The following is a 19,961-nucleotide window of genomic DNA, read 5'->3' on the forward strand; positions in this document are numbered from 1 at the left end:
ATTGAGTTGGGGTGAGAGGGGAGTGGGTGTACAGATTGGTGTAACAAGAGAGGCAGAATAGACCTGTAGGTCAGGGTGGGCATGTGGTGGTTTACTATACTCATGTTTATTTTATATACATTTGAAATTTTTCATAATAAAAAGCTTTTTTTAAACTTGAATGGAAGGGGAGGGAAATCTCTGTGTGATGGAGGCAGATGCCACAGAGCCTGTTGACCGTTCGTCCCCCGGGTACACTTATTGCACATTAATGAACTGATGCCCCCAGATTCTCAAACTGACCTCCTGTTTTTCACGCACTTAAATAAATTAGAACTATTGGCTTTGACATTTCTTGCTGGTACTCTTTGGAATTTTTTAATGCCATTCAATTCTTACCTTTTGCAAATTCTGCTCTGTTTTAAAGTCTCCTTATTCCCTCAGCTTGGGTATCCTCTCCCATTTAATATTTATTTATTTTTAAAGATGCCCTTTTCCTCACAATGGTCTCTTTGATATGTCAGTAAACCATGCAGGGCTTATTTTTCAAGTGGCTGTTCTTTTGGACTTGCGCCATGCATTTATCACGGGCTTCCAATAAAGCACTTTTAAATAGAAATGGGCTCCAGGCTTTCTATGGGCTGTAACTTTTTAAACAATTCCTTTCATTTCTCCCCCTTAATGCCCTCATTCTGTCCTAGTTTCCTTTTCTAAAACTGAGCAATCAAATGATGGATTACCCCCCTCCCTTTCCCGTTAGCAGGCTGAATGTGTATTGTGGTCACTGTTGACTGAGCGGTTTACCCATGACCACTCAGTGCCCCAGGGTGGTCACTCTGCAGACCCAAACTGAGTCTACTGTTTCCTGCAGTGGGGCTTCAAATCTCTGTTTAGCACCAGCACTCCTGGTTGTGTCAATCTTCACCTTTCTATTGTGAATCGGCTCCCAATCACCTACAGGATAAAATCCAAACTCTTCACACCTATTGGAATGACTAACTAAAAAGACTGAGCAGACCAAGCATAGGTGAAGATGAGAAGCGACTGAAATCCATACACCGCTGGTGGGAAATGTAAAATGGTATAGCCACCGGAAAACAACTCCTCAAAATGTTACCCATAGAGTGAACCGATGACCCACCAACTCCATTCCTAAGTAGGTACCCAAACTTGTACCTCAATGTTCATAGCAGCATTCGTCACAACAGCGCAAAGCTGGAAACAACCCAGATACCTACCAACAGGTAAATGGATTAAAAAACTGTAGTATATCCATACAATGGGATACTACCTAGCAATAAAAGGATTGATTATTATTGATACATGCAACAACACTGATGAATCTCAAAACAATGACGTGAAGTAAAAGAAGCCAGTTCGAACGTTTGCTTCTCAGCAGCCCAGGGTTCTCCGGTTCGGATCCCGGGTGCGGACATGGCAAGCCATGCTGTGGTAGGCATCCCACATATAAAGTAGAGGAAGATGGATATGGAGGTTAGCTCAGGGCCAGTCTTCCTTAGCAAAACGGCAAAACGAGGAGGATGGGCAGTAGTTAGCTTGGGGCTAATCTTCCTCAAAAAAAAAAAAAAAAAGAAGCCAGACTGTAAAAGAGTGCATACTGTATAATTTTATAAAACTTTAGAAAATGCAAAGTAATCTATATGACAAAAAGCAGACGAGTGTTTGCCTGGAGATGGGGGTCAGGGATTATGAACTAACAGAAGGAAACTTTTGGAGTGATGGATATGTTCATTATCTTGATTTCATGGGCATATACATATGTAAAACAAAATTATCAGATTGTACACTTTAAATATATGCACTTTATTATATGTCAATTATACATCAATAAAGCTGAAAAAATACATAAAAGAATGAAAATAATACAAACTCCTAGACTTGGCCAAGGAAACCCAGCCTTCTCCAATTACTCCACGGGCACCACCTGGGCCAGCCACCATTATTGTCTCATGCTATTTTAGTCCAAACTATAAGAGTTTGGTCCATACTGTTGCTCTTTAGTCCATACTGTAAGACTCAGAGAAGACCCAGTGGCCTTCCCCTGGATAATACGTGCTCTCCTCCTCCCCACAAGCCACCAATAAAACTCCAGCCACAGCCACTAGGCCACTTAGTGTATGTTTCTAGGTCTGCCTTCCCTAAGTCGGGCAGAACCTCCGTGGTAAGGATGTGTCTGGGTCACTTTTGCATTCCCAGCTTAGGCCTGCAGAGATTTTTTTTTTCACAAGTGTTCTTTCCCATAAGGAGACAGCATCTCAGAGACAACTCCTTAGGGACATCATTCTTGCAGCTAACAATGACAAAGGAGCTGCTGCATGTGAAGCACTGAACTAGGCCCCCAGAGTGAGGCTGAGTGTCAGGGAGGAAACGGACAATGGTCCAAGGACGCAGCCTGCTGGAGCTGAGAGATGCTGCGGGCACTGAAGGAGGCACACCTAACCTGACTTTGACATAGGGTGGGTTCTGTCAGGACAGGCTTCTCAGGGGTGACATGTAATATGAATAATGAAGAATGAGTAAGAGCCCCGAGTGGGTGGGGGTGGGAGAGTTTCACAGAACGCTGCATGCAAAAAAGCCTGAAGCTGAGAACGAGTGTGAGCTAGTTCAGCTGGATTCTGGAACTTGGAGCCTCGTTTTGGTAGGCAGATGTGAAGCTGTGATGGATCTGTTAGGCCACGCAAGGTGTCTGGCACTCGTGTAGATTCTAGAAGACTCTAGAAGGCAACACAGAGCTTTTGAAGGATTTCAAGCTGGGGAATACCTTGTTCACATTTGTGATTCAGAGAAATAACCTTGGCTGGGCGTGGGGAGTGTTTGAAAGCAGGGCGAAGCTAGAGGCAGGGAATCTGCTAGGAGGGGATTGCATTGGTTCTGGGGAAGTCAAGCGCTGCCTGAGGCAAGGTGGAGGAGGCAGGGCTGAGGCCCATCCTGAGGAGGATCTGTTATACTTCCGCCCCAACCCCTACCCCAGTCACCTCCTTGCCAGCAGACCACCAGATTCTTTCCATAGCATCCTAAGATCGAGTTCTTATCCTGAAAGCCTAACCAAAGAAGGCCGTCTCTTGCCCGGGTCCCTGATCCCTCCTGAGAGCCCAAAGTGCTTTACACTCCTTGGAAACGTAGGCAAACCTTGTCCCAGGACAGAGAGTGATTAAACCAGGGTCACCCTCCTCTGTAGGCTTTGAAACAATTGTCCCAATTAATGCTATCAGCCAGACGCCTGTCTCCCATCTCATTCCTCCCAGGTCTAAGAAGTGAAAGGACTGCTGAATCCATTCTCAGGGCTCAGCATTAAAGCAGAAGTGGTAGGAGCCCACCTCCCCTCATTGCTGTGGGGCTGCTACTGGCTGCCTCCCCCAACCATGGAGAACGGCCTGCGCACAGGTGGGCCTCCGTCCTTTGGTTCTCCCTTAGCAGGCCTGGCTTCTGGACACAGGGGGAGGGATGGGGAATTCCTAGCCATGACGGACCCACACCGCCCTCCTGGAGGCCCATGCCAGGCACTGGTGTAAGGATGTTCTAGTCCTCACGTCTTCAGGGCTAGAGGATGTATCCTCAAAAATGACTTTGTCTCCCACAGTCTAACATAGGCATATGGTAGCTGCTTCCTAAAGGTCTGTTGACTAAATGAATCAAAGAAGTAGGGCTTCAAAAGAGTCAGAGACTCAAAGCTGCTATTGGCACTGCCTTTAAGGGGACTATATTTTTCAGGGAAAGGGGATTTGGGTCCATATTGAAAAGTTTGTGTTAAATCAAGAAAATCTATCTTCCGCTGTCAACTTCCAAAACCCCTTTAAAAATCCTTTGGAGCCTTTTTCGGTGATAGTAGTGGTGGTGGGGATTAGCTGGTGAGCCATGCATCTCTGGAAACCAACCCTGGAACATGGGCCAAAACTTCTCCACAGCTTTTGCCCAGTGACGGATGTGCCCATGCAGATGCCCAGGTGGGCCTCTGCTTGCCCCTCGCAACTCACCCTCCCCAAGTGACCTTCTCTTGTAATAGCATTCATTTTTCCTAGCTTTACTCAAAAAACCCTTAATTTTGGACATCAGTTTCACAACCTCACACCATCTGACATACAAAACCTCTTCAAGAGGCCCTGACTGGTCACACCCCTCCCCTGCTCCACAAACCCACCTCTGGGTCACTTCAGCCTTCACCCACCTCCCCACCCTGCACTTCCTTAGACTTCAGCCTAGACATAACAACCTACTGGTGACACAGCATTGGCATTAGAGTCCTCAATCTACAGCTTTGGTTTTATTTTCCTAACTAGACAGGAGGTCCTTGAATGCAAATTCCAAGCCTTTTGTTTCCCAAAGCATTTAGCAATGATCCCTGAGCAGCTAATCAATGATTATTGATTGGCAGGGGCCAATCTACCAAGGTGGGTGCAGGGGGTTGCCAGCTAGCAAGAGCCACCTCCATCTGCATGTTTTTATCCACAGGCCCCGACTCTACATTGTAGATTGCTCAGATTTTCCCAGAGACCACGGGTGATCTGGAAGAATACATTCTGGAAGTAATTTAAATCACGAGGGAAAGGGTTGGCAGAGCTCTAGCTGAAAAGCGATGTTTTCGGGCCAGAAAATCACCAAGGCTGTAGAGGAAACCCATCCGCTCCCTCGCTGGCCTTGGTAGGAAACAGAAAGGCCGGGAGCTCCTAACATTTCACAGTGGAATCCAGGTTAAACAATCACAAGGCGTGTGAACACGGGCAAACCACTTGACATCACTCGAGCCAGCAGAAAAATTGGAAACAAAGCAACCTTTGGCAAGGCAGCCAAGACTGCACTGAAACAGCTTCCCCAAACACTGCCTCTTTCTGCCAAAGCAAGCTTCTACTTATTCGTGGTTCAGAATGCAGCTCACCTCCCAGAACGAAGCTTCAGCGCACACTCGGAGCTGCTGTCGGCTGCCACCCTGTGGTCTAAATGACAACTGCCTGTTGGGACTGGAATAGGTGGTTCCCAGCATAAAACCACCTGTATAGTTTTGGATTTTGACCAGTTAGCAACCTCACTTGGCTAAAATTATTATCCATCTCCATACAATGCTTGGCCCATAGTACCCCACAAATATGACTCCCAAGTCCCTGTAGCCTGTAAGATCCACTTCTATTAATTACCATTTGGGTGCTGAAAAACCTTAGCTTGATGTGCCCGCCGAGTTGCTGGTTGGTGCAAAGCTGTACCTCAAAAGCTTTGACCCTGCTTACAAGTGCGTATTTGCTGCGGCCGAGAGTCATGGTTTCACCTGCAAGCCAAAGTCGGTGTCTCAGCTGGCAAACCCGCCTGCAGGCTTGTGCCCGAGCTCTCACCGGGCTGCACCTTCAAGGGCCCCTGGGCCAGGTGAGTGGTGACTGCAGTGCAAGACCACAGAAATGGTCCCACCAAACCCCGCTGGAACCTATACCATGGTGGCACTTGGCCCCACCAAGGGCAAACTCTCCACACTGCTCTTGTCCATTTACTCCTGTCATATGCTGGGTCATCACTTAGGCTCCAGGAAAACTAGACAATGTGTTTTCCCTTTTCAAGGCTCCAGTTGTCCAGTATTTATTCCGATTATGGAAAGACAAAAACCCCAGCGGTCATCAGATGGCTGGGCAGTCCCTTTTAGACGTTTTTGAGAATTTTTAACTGCTTATTTTCTCCCTTGATTCTTGTAAGCCCTGAGCCTTGAAGGTTGAGCATAGTATTCCAGGACCAGCAAAACAGCAACTTTCCCTCCGTCCAGTGCTGAGCCAACATGGTTGGTCTGAGGAAGACGCCCAGCTTTCCGACCACCTCCCAGAAGGGTAACCACACAGGACATGATGCTGCCGGGAGGCGTCTGCTGGAGCAAAGAGCACCCAGTACTGCAGCTCTAACAAATGATGTCACCCTGGATAAGGACAACTCTCAAAACCAATCCAGTCTTGCCCCACTTACATTCTGATCCTTATACCACTCCTGTTCAGGACACAAATGCAAACAAAACAGGGCGCACAAGATTAATTTCTTCTAGCTACAAGTTTATTCAACACAAAGCAATCTCCAACTTTACTGAGGTGGCTGACCACGTCCACGACCAAATCCGCCTCTCTGCAAGAGAAAGCACAGGACGTCAGTATTAGTGGGACATAGACTGCAGGCCTCATTATCACTAAAGATGTCCCCAAATGTATGGGCTCGGAGAATCCAGGCCATAAATCCCAGCCCTGCCTCTGATTGGCTGTGGGCCACATTCACCGCCTAGGCCGTTTCCTCATTTGTAGAATGGGAATCTGGATACCCACTCAAGACTGTGTTCCTATATACACACACGATAGCGCCTAGCACATGACAGGATCTTGTGCCCGCCACACACACCTCCTTTTCACAAATGAGGCCTTACACAACTGTGTGCTGTGAAGATCTGCCAGTGGCCAGCTGTTGCCCCGATAGTGATGTGCCAGCCCCTGTGCCGGGCACTTAACCAAGTAACTAATCTCACGATTACCTAGAGGTGACCACAATCATCCTCGGTATTTACAGATGAGACTGCGGCACAGACGGGAACCTGCCCGAGACCACGCCATCTGGAGGATTGGATTCCGCACCATCTTGGCTCTAGAGCACTCAATCTCCAGTGTTCGATTCCCAACCTCAAGTTTAGGTTCATGAAACTAATCATGCGGGTTATGACCATCATTAATAAAATGCAAAGCAGCACTACTCCACAGTACTGATCTGAGACTCATTTCAGTAATTTATACATTTATGTTTGCATACTGTGCCTTAATGTAAAAACTTATTCGGAACCTGTGGTTTGGGGGGGGGGGGAGGAGGATGAAGAGCAGGGCCCACCACACTACACTGCATGCCTAGACCTTGCAGAGTCACACGGCTGAGGCCAGAACAATGACTACTTATGGAGAGCGAAGGAGGGGGAGGGTGCAGGCAGGCAATACTCACAAACTGGAATTCAGTTGCTGACCCAGCCCCGGCCTCAGCTTTCTTGTCAGCACCAGCTAGAAGGAGAAACACCAATTTAGATTCATCATATGATCGGATCTACGGCAGGACAAGGGAAAACAAGTCACCTGCCTCAATCTTGCAGGAAAAGCCACATCAGCAAATGTACCCCATGAAGTACAAGTAAATTACACTCAGCAGTGGGAAACACCTTCTGAGCCACCTTCGCTGTGCCCCCCACCCCGCTTGGGCAGCGTTCCTTAAGTCATCCCTCAAAACCCACAACCCAAACTATCACCTCCTTCAGGAAGGCTGCCCTGACCACAAAGCCTGGATTACATGCCCTTCCTATATGGCTCCAGAGGACACTCACGTCCCACCACGTGCTTCAGATTGGCACCTAGCTTCAGAGGGAGCTCAATAAAGGAAAAACTGAAAGGTCAAAGAATTGAGGACCCACAGAAGCAAACAAGATGAAGGATCTAGTACAGCCCTGTCTTGTTTGGCAGCCACTAGCCCAGACTGAGATGTGTGCAAAATACTTATCACATTTGAAGAATCAAGAAAATGCAAAATATCTCATTAACATTCACACAGATATGTTAAAATAACATTTTTAAGTACATTAGGTTAAAAGATTAATATCCACATAAACTATTTCCATTTGCTTTAAGTGTGGCCACTAGAAAATTTTACGGTTCACGTGGCGGCAGGACCAACAGTGAGTATGGTTTCAGTAAACCTTGTTCAAATTGGGGCCTCCCCTCGGCCCACTGCAGATCACACCCACCAGAGGCTTCCACCTGCTCACGCCCTGCCCTTCTGACTACCAAGCCACCGTGGCTTCCCCACCTCTGTACCTTTATTCATGACCATCTCTCGTCTGAAATGCTCACCTCCCCTCAATTTGGGGACCCCTGGAGCAGAGGGGAGGACCTCCTCTGGAGGACCATTCCCTGACTGATGCCCCACGTGGTATGACTTCTCATAAGAACAGCCACTAACTTTCTCTGAACCGAGAGCCTGTTTGCTGGAGGAATTCATTCTTACTACTATCTGGTAAGGTATTCAGGTCAAGTGCCCACTTCTATCTCATCTATGAATAATCAGGAACCAGAAGAGGGAGGCAAGAGAGCTAGAAGGTGGTAAAAATTCTGTTTTAACCTTGTTTTTGCATGACAATTAACTTCTTCTGCACCAAAGACAGAGTGACTCTTTAAAAACAAGTTGAATCCTATCACTCGTCAGCAAAAACACTACCAACGGCCCCCTGTCATACTCAAGAGTAAACCCCAGGTCCTACCACGGCCCACAGAGCTACGAGAGCTGCACACCCTTCTGACAGTCCTGCTGTCTTCCATTTAGACAAACCAGGTACCTTCCCAGCAGAACCTCTGCCTGGAATGCTCTCCCCCAACACAGCCACTGGCTGGAGCCCCCTCCCCTCCTTCAGGTGTTCGCTTCAATCTCACTTCCGCCAAGAATTTCCCTGAAAACTGCAACACCTCCCACCCCGCCCTTTATTCTCCCCTATAGATCCACACCGTTGTATACTTGTTTCTGCTTAGCCTCTCTCCTCCCACTAAAATGGAAGTTCAATGAAAGGGCCTCTTGTCTGTGACACACGCTACTGGCTACCCGGCTTCTAGAACAGTGCCTGGCACACCACAGGCACTCAATATATATTTGTTGAATGAAGAAACATCTACTGTTCCAAATCAATGCAAACACCTGCTATTTAAGAACAAGATTTTGCACTATTTCTTGCAATGAGCAAGCACAAATTAATCTGAGTGGCCCTGCCCTTAAGAAGCTTACAACACAGGAACAAAACCAGGAAAAAAGAAACGCATGCTGCTTTCCTGAAAGTTTTCGGTTTTGCTCTAGTTAAAGGTCTTCAACTAGTCTTCTGTGCCCCGGCTCAGAGAGCTTTCCTCCTAACCCCATCCACCAAACGCCTGCATGAGGCAAGAAGCACAAAGGACTCCAGCTGGAGATGATCTCGAGCGAAAGCCAGGTTCTTTCCTGGTCACCTCGGCACCTTCAAGGGCTGAGGCCCGGCAAGGGGGGATGGAAATCCTGAGATTCCACCCCAACACCCCAATACAGGTGGCGCGTTACTCACGGGGCACAGCGCTTCGTCTGTAGGTGTCTCTGTCGGCTTCCCCTCGTGTGAGTCTTGCGGGTCGCTCTCCCTCCAGACCTACAGGAATTAAACCACACTGTGAACACAGGGCAATGCAGGAACTCTGTTCCCTACAGGCAGAGAAAACTGGGATCACTCTTATTCTCACTGGGCAACAACTCAGTTATGCTGGGTTAATGGGGACAGGAACTCTTACACCCAGAACTGTCAGCTATAAACTTGTCACCATTGACTTCTTGGCTTCTCAAATGCCTAGGAAAACTTTTATTTTAATTAAAGTGCTATATATCTGCAAAAGGATTGCTTTCTTCTATTTCCTAAAAATGCCTATTTTCCAATTACTTGGCAAATTAAGAAATCCAGCCATTCCTACAAACATCTGAATAGCCCAAATTGTGAAGGTGACTCATCTCTGAAGTGGAAAACTTCCTGTGCAAATGGGAAAGGAGGCATCATAAGCTGAAAGTCCCGCCTCCAATAGTAAGTATATAAACACAGGCCACCAAGCATCCTTTAGCTCCCACTGGGCTTCTCCACATACCTCACTAAGCTGTGGTATATATATTAAGACACAGATTTTTAAAATTTGCCTTAAAAACGTTCTCATAAACACTGGACATTTAATCTAGTATTCTCTCTACAGTTACCCTGAAACTTACCTACAGTCCATAGGATTAGACTACAGACTTACTTTTTTTCTTTTTGAGAAAGATTAGCCCCGAACTAACATCGTGCCCATCTTCCTCTACTTTATATGTGGGACGCCTGCCACAGCACGGCTTGACAAGCGGTGTCATAGTCCGCACCTGGGATCTGAACCAGCGAACCCTGGGCTGCCGAAGTGGAACGTGCGCACTTAACCAGTGCGCCACTGGGCTAACCCCAGACTTTTTTTTCTTTAAAGTAGGAGGAGTAAGACTTAACCTGTAGTGAGAGGCTAAAACAGATGTCAGTCCCTACCTAGGCCAACTAAATCAGCACCCCTGGGGGCACAGACAGACAACGGTATTTCCCCCAAGTCATCCCAAGACAGGGTGGGGAACATCAGCTCTAAAGATCCGCAATCCTACCTGACCGCCAGAACCCACTGGGGAGCTTTCATAAAAACTAGATTCCTGAGCTCCCCAAAGTCTCTGCCCAGGGCAACTTGGACAGTCTGACGATCCTGCTTTTAGGAATGTCTGCACCTCATCACCAAGCCCACAAGCCGCTCCCCCTACAGAGTTCCTGTGACAAGCGTTTTCAGAACCCAAGGCAAGGGAACCACAACCTTGACAAAACGCAACTGGAGCCAGAAACCACCACCAGTCGGAAGATAACTCCCCACCCGCAGAAGCGTATCCTTTCAGACCACGGTCACTCATACACGCGTTCTCCCCTATTTGACTTCTGATTGTTTTTGCTCCCGTCACCCAGAAACTGTAAAACCCTTCATTTCCTTTACACGTGGTAAACAGCTTTGCTCTGGACTTCTTGGGGACAAGCACCTCCTCACTCTCCTGGAAAACAGTTACTCAGTGCTCCACCACAGGCATCTGGCCACAGACTAATACTCTGTGTTTAACACCATCTCCCAGGATGGCCTGAAGACCTGAGTCCAGACCCATGCCAGGGGACAAACGTTCCAGGACTTGACTCAAGGTCCCACATGCCAAGAGTCCCTCGGAAGCTGACATCGATGGTGTACTATAAGACCACCTCTGGCCCACACACAAACAAAAACCCACCCTTTCACGTATGCCCCTCCCCGCCGAAGAGCAGCTTTGGGGCAGGCCCTCGGAGGCATTTATCCCGGCCCCCTACCTTTGGGCCGTGGCCTGCCGGTCTCAGGACGGCTCCGGCGCAGGGTGGCAGGCACGATCTCAGGGGGCAGGTGGAGGTAATCCCGGAGATACTGGATACCCTCGTTGGTAAGGTACCAGTAGAAATGTCTCCAAGCAAACTGTTCCTTCACGTAGCCTCGGGATTTGAGAGACTGCAAGACAGATAACCAGCGTTAAGATGAAACCAGAGGCTTGAAGCTGGAAACGCAGTGCAGAGAGAAGCTGAACTGTGGAGGAGACACGTTCCACAGTGTGTCTACCTCACGGCCCTTCCAGGCAGCACGCAGCTCTGGCTGTCCTGAACTCTCCTCGGCCTCTGCCTTGACCATCAGGGGCAAACCCCTGCAACCGCACCCCATGCCAGTAGGCCCCCGGCTACCTGCATGGCCTTCATGACGTGAAGATTGGGCACGTTCTTGTCTGCCAGCTCGGGGTGTTTGGGCATGTGGACATCCTTCTTGGCCACCATCACTCCCTCCTTGAAAAGGAGTTCATAAATGGCAATCCGGTTCTTCTTGGGCATCAACATCTGCAAGGAGGAAGCGAGCACCAAGAGCACATCTGAGTAATGTGGCCAGGGTCCCCAACCAAATGCACGACCCCAAAGCCACTGCACGGAATCACTGTCCAACGGGTTAAAATCTCAAACACACCGCAGGCAGCGTGCAGGAAGGAGGAATCCAGACTCGTGCCAAACTGAAGCCCTCCAGCGACCAGCTCCCTCCTCCACCCCCCCGGACAGACAACACTTAGGACGAGAAAAAAGTGGCCAGGACACAAACACAACGCGGGTGGGGGTACATGTCGCTCCGGACTTTCGCCCCCACCACCACCAAGGTGTCATGGGACGCAGACACCGCATTCTCGGAGCATTTGGGGGCCAGCGACAACTGCACCCACCGCGGACGGCGCAGCTCTACTTCCAGGCGCGCAGGCAGGGCCCGGAGGCGGGAAGTCTTCGATGCACGACGGGCCGCTGACCCCAAACCAAAGGGCCGAGGCGAGGAGGCGGCCCGGGGGGAGGCGTGCTGCCCCGAAGGGCGAGCGTGCAAGCGGGGCGCAGCCTTCCCGCCGCGACGCAAGAGCTTCATGCTCCCTCCTCCGCCCTCCGGGCGCCGATCTTTGCCTACCAGCGCCCCACGACGCCCCGAAGCGCGCCCCCGGCCCCCCTCACTGCTCAGAAATGGGCGCACGGGGAGCGAGGGGGCGGCCCCCCGACCCTAACCCCGGGAGGTGCGCTGAGTACGGCCGCGGCACGGCCAGGATGGGGCCCGATGGCACCCGGGCACCCGAGGAACTCACCTCGGCAGCTGCTGCGTCCGGAGCCGGAGCTGGAAAGGAAGGGGCATGCGCGGCGCCGCGTCTCTTCCGGGCTGGCGTGCCCCGCCCCCCGCCAGGACCCGCGCCGCCGGGGGTGGCCTCGGCGGTGCCTGCAGGACGGCCGGCTGCGGGCGGCCGCGGGCCTGGACTGGCTTGTGGACGCGCGCGTGTGGAAACCGCCGCTGGAGGCTCGGAGGCCGCGTGCTCTGTTAACAGATGGTCACTTTTGTGCTTGCGTGTCCTTTTAGAAACACGCTACTTCTTTATTTTCTTTTTTTCCTGCTGATACTTAATAAAACAATAAAGACAGCATCCTGTCAACCGAAGATAATTACTATTAAGATTTTGCCATGTATTCTTCCGAACTCATATTAGGCAAGCAAATACATTTTTTAACAAAAATGAGACGGTTTGTCTATATGTTATGTATGCTGTGTTTGGTCACCTGTTTTTTCTGCTTACCAATAGTCATTAATCTCTTTTCGTGTTAATACCTTCAGCTGTAATGACTACGTAGTCGTCCACTGGTGGATAGTTTAACAGTCCATGATTGGGTATGCATTTTAAAAATCCTTCACTATTATAAGTAACAATGCCACACACACCTCTGCACCCTTACCCAATATTTTCCTTAGGATAAATTCCTGCTAGTGTAATTGTTGAGTAACAAAGCACACATTTTTCGGTTTTTGACACATGCTGCGTGGACCTCTAGGAAGGCGTTATCAATTACATTCTTCTTCTTCTTCTTCTTCTTCTTCTTTTTTTTTTTTTTTGCTGAGGAAGATTAGCCCGAAGCTAACATCTGTGCCAATATTTCTGTATTTTATTTTTGGCTGACAATTGGTGTATGTCCACACCCAGGATCCAAACCCAAGAACCCAGGCCACAGAAGTGGAACATGTGAACTTAGCAACTGAGCCACAGCCGGGCCCCCTCCATTACGTCCTAGTCAGCAGTTATTAATGAGGTTCACTTCTCAATGAACCCTGCTGCTATTGGATAATATCATTCTTATTAATTTTTGTCAGTCTGATATGAAATATTAATCTCATTGCTCTTTTAATATGCTTTTCTTGATTACTTCTTTGGTTAAATAGTTTTCTTTTGAGGCATTTGTGTTCCTTCTTTCATAAGTTGTTCATTTCTATTACCTATTTTCCTATTGAGTTTTTTCTTTTGATTTCAGATCACTCTTTACATATTAAAGCTGTTAAATCTTTGTTGCATATTTTTCAAGAATTTCCTCCAGTTTTTCATTTGTGTTGATTTTCATGGTATTTTAAAGTAGAAGTTTCATGTTCCTTTAAATTCAAATCTTTATGGTTTCAAATGTCGGTACAACGCTTAAAAAGTCACTCCACTCAAGAGAACATACAGACAAAATAATAATGACTACAATAATAAAAGAATAAAAACAGAATCCCATCAACCAAAGATGATTACTATTAAGATTTTGGCATAAATTCTTCCAAACTCAAGATTATAAAATCTCAAGATTATAAAAATATTCACCTACAGTTTCTTCAAGTATTTTTGTGATTTCATTGTTTAAGTATTCATCAGTTTTGCAGGATGGAAAGAGTTTGGAGATTGGTTTCACAACAATGTGCTTTACTTAACACTGCTGAACTGTGCACTTAAAAAAATGGTTAAGAGAGTAAATTTTATGTTGTGTATATTACCACAATTAAAAAAAATAAGTATTCATAGCATGTTTACAGAAATTTTTTTTAACAAGAAGCTTGAGCATATGGACAAGGAACAATATAATGCAAGGACTGGTCAAGCAGATTTGAAAAAATGCAATAAAACTTTTAGAAAGGAAAGCTAAAATGATTGAAATTTAAAACAGAAAAAGAATGAGCAATAGATTTGACACACTTGAAGAGAAAAATCAGTGAAATGGAACAAAGAAGTGAAAACAATTTTTTCCGATGCAGTCCAGAGATTAAAAGGAATGGAATATTTGAAAGCGAGGATGAGAGGTATGTGGGATAGAGTGAAAGGGTCTAATGTATGTCTAGGTGAAGGCTCATAAGGAAATAAGAGAACGCGGGAAAGAGAGAGTGTCAGAATATTTTCCAGAATTATTGGAAGACGGAGCACTTCAGATTCATTGAGCTCATCAGATCCCAGGTTGGATAAATAAAAACAGATCCATACCTAAACGTTTCGTAACGAAGTTGCAGAACATCAGAGAAAGAGAAGATCTTAAAAGCAGCCAGCAGGAACAGAGGGGTGTGGCTGCTCGCTTCCCAGCAGCGACCCTGGAATGCAGTCTGCTGAAATGTGGTCTCCCAGGTCTCTCCTCTTACAAGAGCTAGAGAGATTCTGCGGCAACATCAGACCATGTCACTCCCTGCTTAAAACCCTCCAATGACTCCCCAGGTCACTTACTAAAATATTCAGTCTTTATGTGATTTAATTTTTTATGTTTAAATCTTTCATCCTCTTGGAATGTTTTCTGATGTAAAATGTTTCCCTCCAAAGCGTTAGCTGGTATCTTAACGTCATTTCCTCAATAAGCTATGCTTCTGTTTATCTAAAATACCACTGTGTTGTTTATGAGAGATGAATTCAATTTTAGATTTTGTTGCATTTGTGCCTGTGAGACACACCGGTGAAGATACCCAGGATAATTTTAAAGAGCTCAGAATCTGTCCTGTAGGAGAAAGCGGGGTTAGACTGGTAGGGGAATCATCTAAGACCCTGTGAGGATCTGAGATCACCTAGAGAGAGTGTGGAGTGGGGAGAGGATGAGGAGGGCGTCACGGCACTTCCCAGCTCTCCCCTGGGTAGTATTCCCCTGGGTGTGCCATCCCTGGACAGAGCCTTCTTATGGGCAGGGACCAAGCCTCTCTCCTCTCTCAGTGTCCTCTCCCGCAGTTAGTGCAACGTCTCACGAGTGTTAGGTACACTTCATAAATGTTTCAGGAATAGACAGCAACCTGAGGGAGAGCAGAGGAGATTAGAGGTTATTGTGTAAGGAACGAGGGCGAATAGTAATACCCTCTGACACTGCAGAAGACTTCTCAGATGACAGTGCATCCTTGAGTTCACTGAATTCCATTCAGCAGCTAGGCACTGAGCACCGGGCGCTGGGCCAGGCGGTTGGGCAAGAGCCGGGGCAGGAACACACAGGGATCCCGTGCCAAGCAACAAATACCTCTATTATGTGTTGGGAGCTATGGAGAAAATGATCAGGGTGCGGTGACAGAGAGTAATGCAGAGCGAGGAGGTGACATTTCAGCTCAGACCTTCGGAGGAGTCAGGCTTGGGTTGAGAACAGGCTGAGGAACAATGCCTATGAAAGACCCCATTGCAGAGGAGCGCCTGAACTGAACGGCAGTCCCGTGGCCAGAACGCGGTGAACAAGGCAGACAGGAGCAGGCACCCGGCCTCGGGGAGGAGCGAGGGTTTATTCAGAGTGCAGGGAAAAGCCTCAGAAAGGTTTCCTGCAGCGGTGACAGGATCAGGTGTGTGTTTCAAAGAGATTACCTCTATAAAGACCAACCCCGTTTTTACTGCTCCCACCTTGGATCACACACGTGATATAGGTGTATCACCTGCCACGTAACAAGGACACAAAAAAACTTCAAAAAAAAAACAAACAACAAAGACCGAGGCTTAGGGAAATAGGTGTTTCTTGCCCAAGGTTACAGGTGTAAGAAGTGGTGGGCCTGGACTCTGCAGAGCCGAAGGCTTCCCGCTGCGATGGGGTCTTCCTGCTGGGGCCAAGGGCAGGGGCAGGGGGCCAGAACCCGGAATCCAGAGCCGTGAGAGGAGGGGCTCTGCTCTCCCCAGTTTGGACTCATCCCTGCTGCTCCTTAGAATCTCTTGGGAGGCTTTTAAAAACCCATTGGCCCAGGCCACACCCAGATGGATTAAGTCAGACCGTGGGGGTGGGACCCAGGCGTTAGCATCTTACTTTTCAATTTTTCTTGATGTGTAATATACATACAGTAAAGTGCACAAATCTGAAGGTTGCAACTCAGTGTATTCTTACGGGTGGGTGTGTAAATCATGTTAACAACCATCCAGATCAAAAGAGAGAGTGTGACCATTACCCCTGAAGCGTCCCTTTCCAGTCAACGCCCCCACCCCCACCCCCAAGTACACACTATTCTGACTAATGTCCCTACAGTGTGTATTTGTTTGTGTCTGCCTACCCGCCCCCTCCGTCATTAGGTCTGTGAGAATCCATGTCCTAGGCATCGGTGGTTGGTTATTTTCTGTTGCTGAGTGGCACTCCATTGTAGAGACGTATCACAATTTATCCATTTACCAGTTGATGGACATCTAAGCTGTTTCCAGTGTCTGGCCATCATAGATAAAGCTGCTAAGAATGTTCTTTTGCATGATTTCTGGTGCGCACAGCACCACACGGGCAGCCGCAGTTTCTAAAGCAGCCAAGGTTGAGAATCGCTCGCTCAGGAATCTGTAAACTCCTGAGGGCTACTGCTAAAGATGGAAGTTGGGGGGCAGGTCCCAGGGACCCCGGGAGTCCCCTCAGGTTGGAAATGAGTAAACTATGGCTTGTAAAGATCTTCTAGTGGCAACTCCTTTCCGTTTGAAGTTCCAGAACCTTTAGTAAAATTTCTGGGTCGCAGCAAGAATGGAGGGAGACGTGGGGAGCAGCGCCCCCATGCCCAGCACGGTGGCCTCTGTTTCTGAGGCTCTGGGGACAGGGTGGAGGGCACCATTTCACGGCCCGGGTATGGTGATGCACTGGTGGTCCCAACAGTAAAGCAGACGTCCTCACCTTTTCCCGCATCTGCTTTGCCACACCTAGAATAGCTTTCTAATCCGGCAGCGTGTTACCTCCTCCCACTCCTGAAGAATCCTCCTCGAAACAGCCATCTGTGCTGCGAATTTTCATTTATAGCCCCCATGGCATTTATGAGTTTGTGCTATGTAGGTAGATGGCTGCTGATACGTTCCTGGACACACACACACACTCACGCACACACGAGTCACCCACATCTGGCGCCGTGGGGCTGACGGTGTGATTTCTCCTCTAAATGGAGCCTGACTGTCCCTCTACCGGGGCAAACCACCCCGTGGACAACCTCTCCCTCAGTGACTGCCACCTCTTTCTCTATCGTTATTTGGGGCGGCTCCTCTGAACTCACCTGCCTGGAGCTGCCGTAATTATTTTCCTGAATTATTTGATAATGACCAATGTTGAGGCAAAAACAGCAGACAAAGTTCACGGAATGCCACATGTGTGTACCTGTTGGATCTGTTGCCTCGTGCCCCTGCTCTTGGTGATGCTGCAGCCATGATCCACGTCGCTGTCAAGGTCTGGTTCATCCATGGTCACTGTAAACCTCTGAGTGTTTCTCATACTCCCTTGTTTTCTTTTTAACTGCCTCACTACGTGTTTGAGTACCCATTTTACGGTTGGAAAAACTGAGGCATGGGAAGGTTTGGAATGTCATCTCCACGAGGGCAGGGATTTCTGCCTGTAATGCTTGCGGCCAGGGCCCCAGCAGCCTGGGACAGTGCCTGGCACACGGGAGGGGCTCAGTAAAGATTTCTTAAGGAATGAATGCAGTGTGTGGTGTGTTTTGGTTTTGAAACTCCTACCTCAGTATCCTCTTCCTCAGCACAGACCACCAGGATGAGCAAGGTAGCCATACCCTCTTCGGGGAGTTTCTGCCCGCACCCCCCGTGGGAGCCTCCCTTTACCCCTGCAGTTGAGAGCACAGATGCGGGAGGTACCCAGCCTGCTGCGAACCTCTGCTCTGCCACTTTGTAGCTGTGCGGCCAGGGGCCAATCTCTTAGCTTATTGCTTCGGTTCTTTTTAAGACTTGGTTTCCTCATCTCTTTACTGGAAATAACAACAATACCAACCTTGTGGCGTTGTGAAGAAAAGATCAAAAGAGTTCATACAAGTGACGCATTTGGAGCTGTGCCTTGCACGTGGCAAGTGCTTGAGAACTGTTAGTTATTAGCATTAGTTAAAAAATTTTTTTTCTTGAGGAAGATTGTCCCTGAGCTAACATCTGTGCCAATCTTCCTCTGTTTCGTATGTGGGATGCCACCGCAGAATGGCCAGTGGTGTAAGTCCACACCTGGGATCGAAAGTTGTGAACCTGGGCCGTTGAAGGGGAGCACACTGAACTTAACTCCTAGGCCATGAGGCTGGCCCCTACTTTAAATTTTTTTAGTTTATTTTTTACCATTTCATTATAAAGTAGAATCAGACACAGGAAACTACAGAAAATAAAGGTATGGCTTAGTAAATTTTTATAAGGCAAATGCCCTTGTAACCACACCTGTGTCAAGAACTAGAACTTCTAGGTGCCTCGTCTGCCCCTACCAGAAGCCCCTCCTTGCCCCATCCCGGGTGTGGCTCCCTGGTCCCTCCAGCAGTGCCCACCAGCCTGACTCATAGTATTCACTTCCATGAAATGCTCTCACCCACGTGTGTCTCTCTAGATGCTGTACTTCAGCCTTGCCCATTTTAAAAATTAACTTGAAAATTCACCAATTTTAAGTGTATAAGTCCATGAGTTTTGACAAATGTATACAGTCATGCAACCACCAATCATGATATAAGAACATTTCCATCACCTAAAAAAATTCTTTTGTTCTCCTCTACATTCCACCCCTGCCCAACACCAGGGCCCAGGCAACCACTGATCTGCTTTTTATCACTATAGACTAGATTTCTCTTTTATAAAATTTCATATAAATGAAATTATGGTATATTCTTTTTTATGAATAGCTTCTTTCAGACAGCGTAACGGTGTTGAAATTTATCCATGTTGTAGCCTGTATCAGTGTTTCTTTCCTTTTCATTGCTGTGTAGTATTCCATTGAGTGAATATATCAAATTTGCGTATGCATTCTTCTTTTGATGGACATTTGGGTTGTTACCAGTCTTCAGCTATCATGGATAAAGCTGCTGTGAACATTGGTATGCAAGTTTTTGTATGGTCGTATGCTTTCATTCTCTTGGGTAAACACTCAGGAGTGAGATTGCTAGGTATAGCAGGTGTGTGTGAAAATTTATACGGAACTGTCAAACTGTTTTCCAAAGTGTGTGCACCATTTTACATTCTCATCAACAATAAATGAGAGTTCCAGTTATTCTGCATCCTCGCTAGCATTTAGAATTGTCAGGGTTTTTTAATTGTTTTTTTTTCATTCTAATAGGTATGTAGTGGTATCTCATTATAATTTTAATTTGCATTTCCCTAACGACAAATGATGTTAAGCATCTTTTCATGAGCTTATTGGCCATTCATACATCTTCTTTTCTTCTCCCCCCAGCTTTATTGAGATGTGATTGACAAATAAACATTGTTTATATTTAAGGTGTTTGAACTAATGTTTTGATATCTTCTTTTCTGAAAAGTCTTTTCAAACATTTTGCCATTTAAAAAAATTTTTAATGTGGTAAAATATACATACCATAAAATTTATCATCTGAACATTTTTAAGTGTACACTCGATCTTTTGCCCGTTTTTAAAACTGGATCATTTTCTTCTTAGTAAGTCATAGGAGTTATTTACATAATTTAGATACCAGTCCTTTCTTCAGATATGTGTATTATGAATATTTTCTCCTGTCCTGTGGCTTGTCTTTTCATTTTCTTAACAATGTCTTTTGAAGACCAGAAGTTTTAAATTAATTAATGTATTTATTAATAGTCCAATTTATCATTTTTTTAATGACCCATCCTTTGTGTGTCCTATCTAAGAAGTCTTTGCCTGTCCC

At 47.1% G+C, this 19,961-nt stretch overlaps 1 protein-coding gene across 1 annotated transcript; it reads right to left on the reverse strand.

Annotated features, from left to right (window-relative positions):
• Positions 1 to 5,996: 5,996 nt before the first annotated feature.
• RPS10 (ribosomal protein S10) lies at positions 5,997 to 12,429 on the reverse strand. Its single transcript, XM_070585859.1, has 6 exons — positions 12,211 to 12,429; positions 11,288 to 11,437; positions 10,889 to 11,060; positions 9,065 to 9,142; positions 6,940 to 6,995; positions 5,997 to 6,087 (listed from the first exon to the last, which is right to left on the reverse strand). The coding sequence occupies exons 2-6, from the start codon at positions 11,435 to 11,437 to the stop codon at positions 6,046 to 6,048; spliced, it is 498 nt and encodes a 165-aa protein (XP_070441960.1). The 5' UTR covers positions 12,211 to 12,429; the 3' UTR covers positions 5,997 to 6,045.
• Positions 12,430 to 19,961: the final 7,532 nt, after the last annotated feature.

The sequence above is a fragment of the Equus przewalskii genome, chromosome 19, assembly GCF_037783145.1.
Source record: "Equus przewalskii isolate Varuska chromosome 19, EquPr2, whole genome shotgun sequence".
Taxonomy (NCBI): domain Eukaryota; kingdom Metazoa; phylum Chordata; class Mammalia; order Perissodactyla; family Equidae; genus Equus; species Equus przewalskii.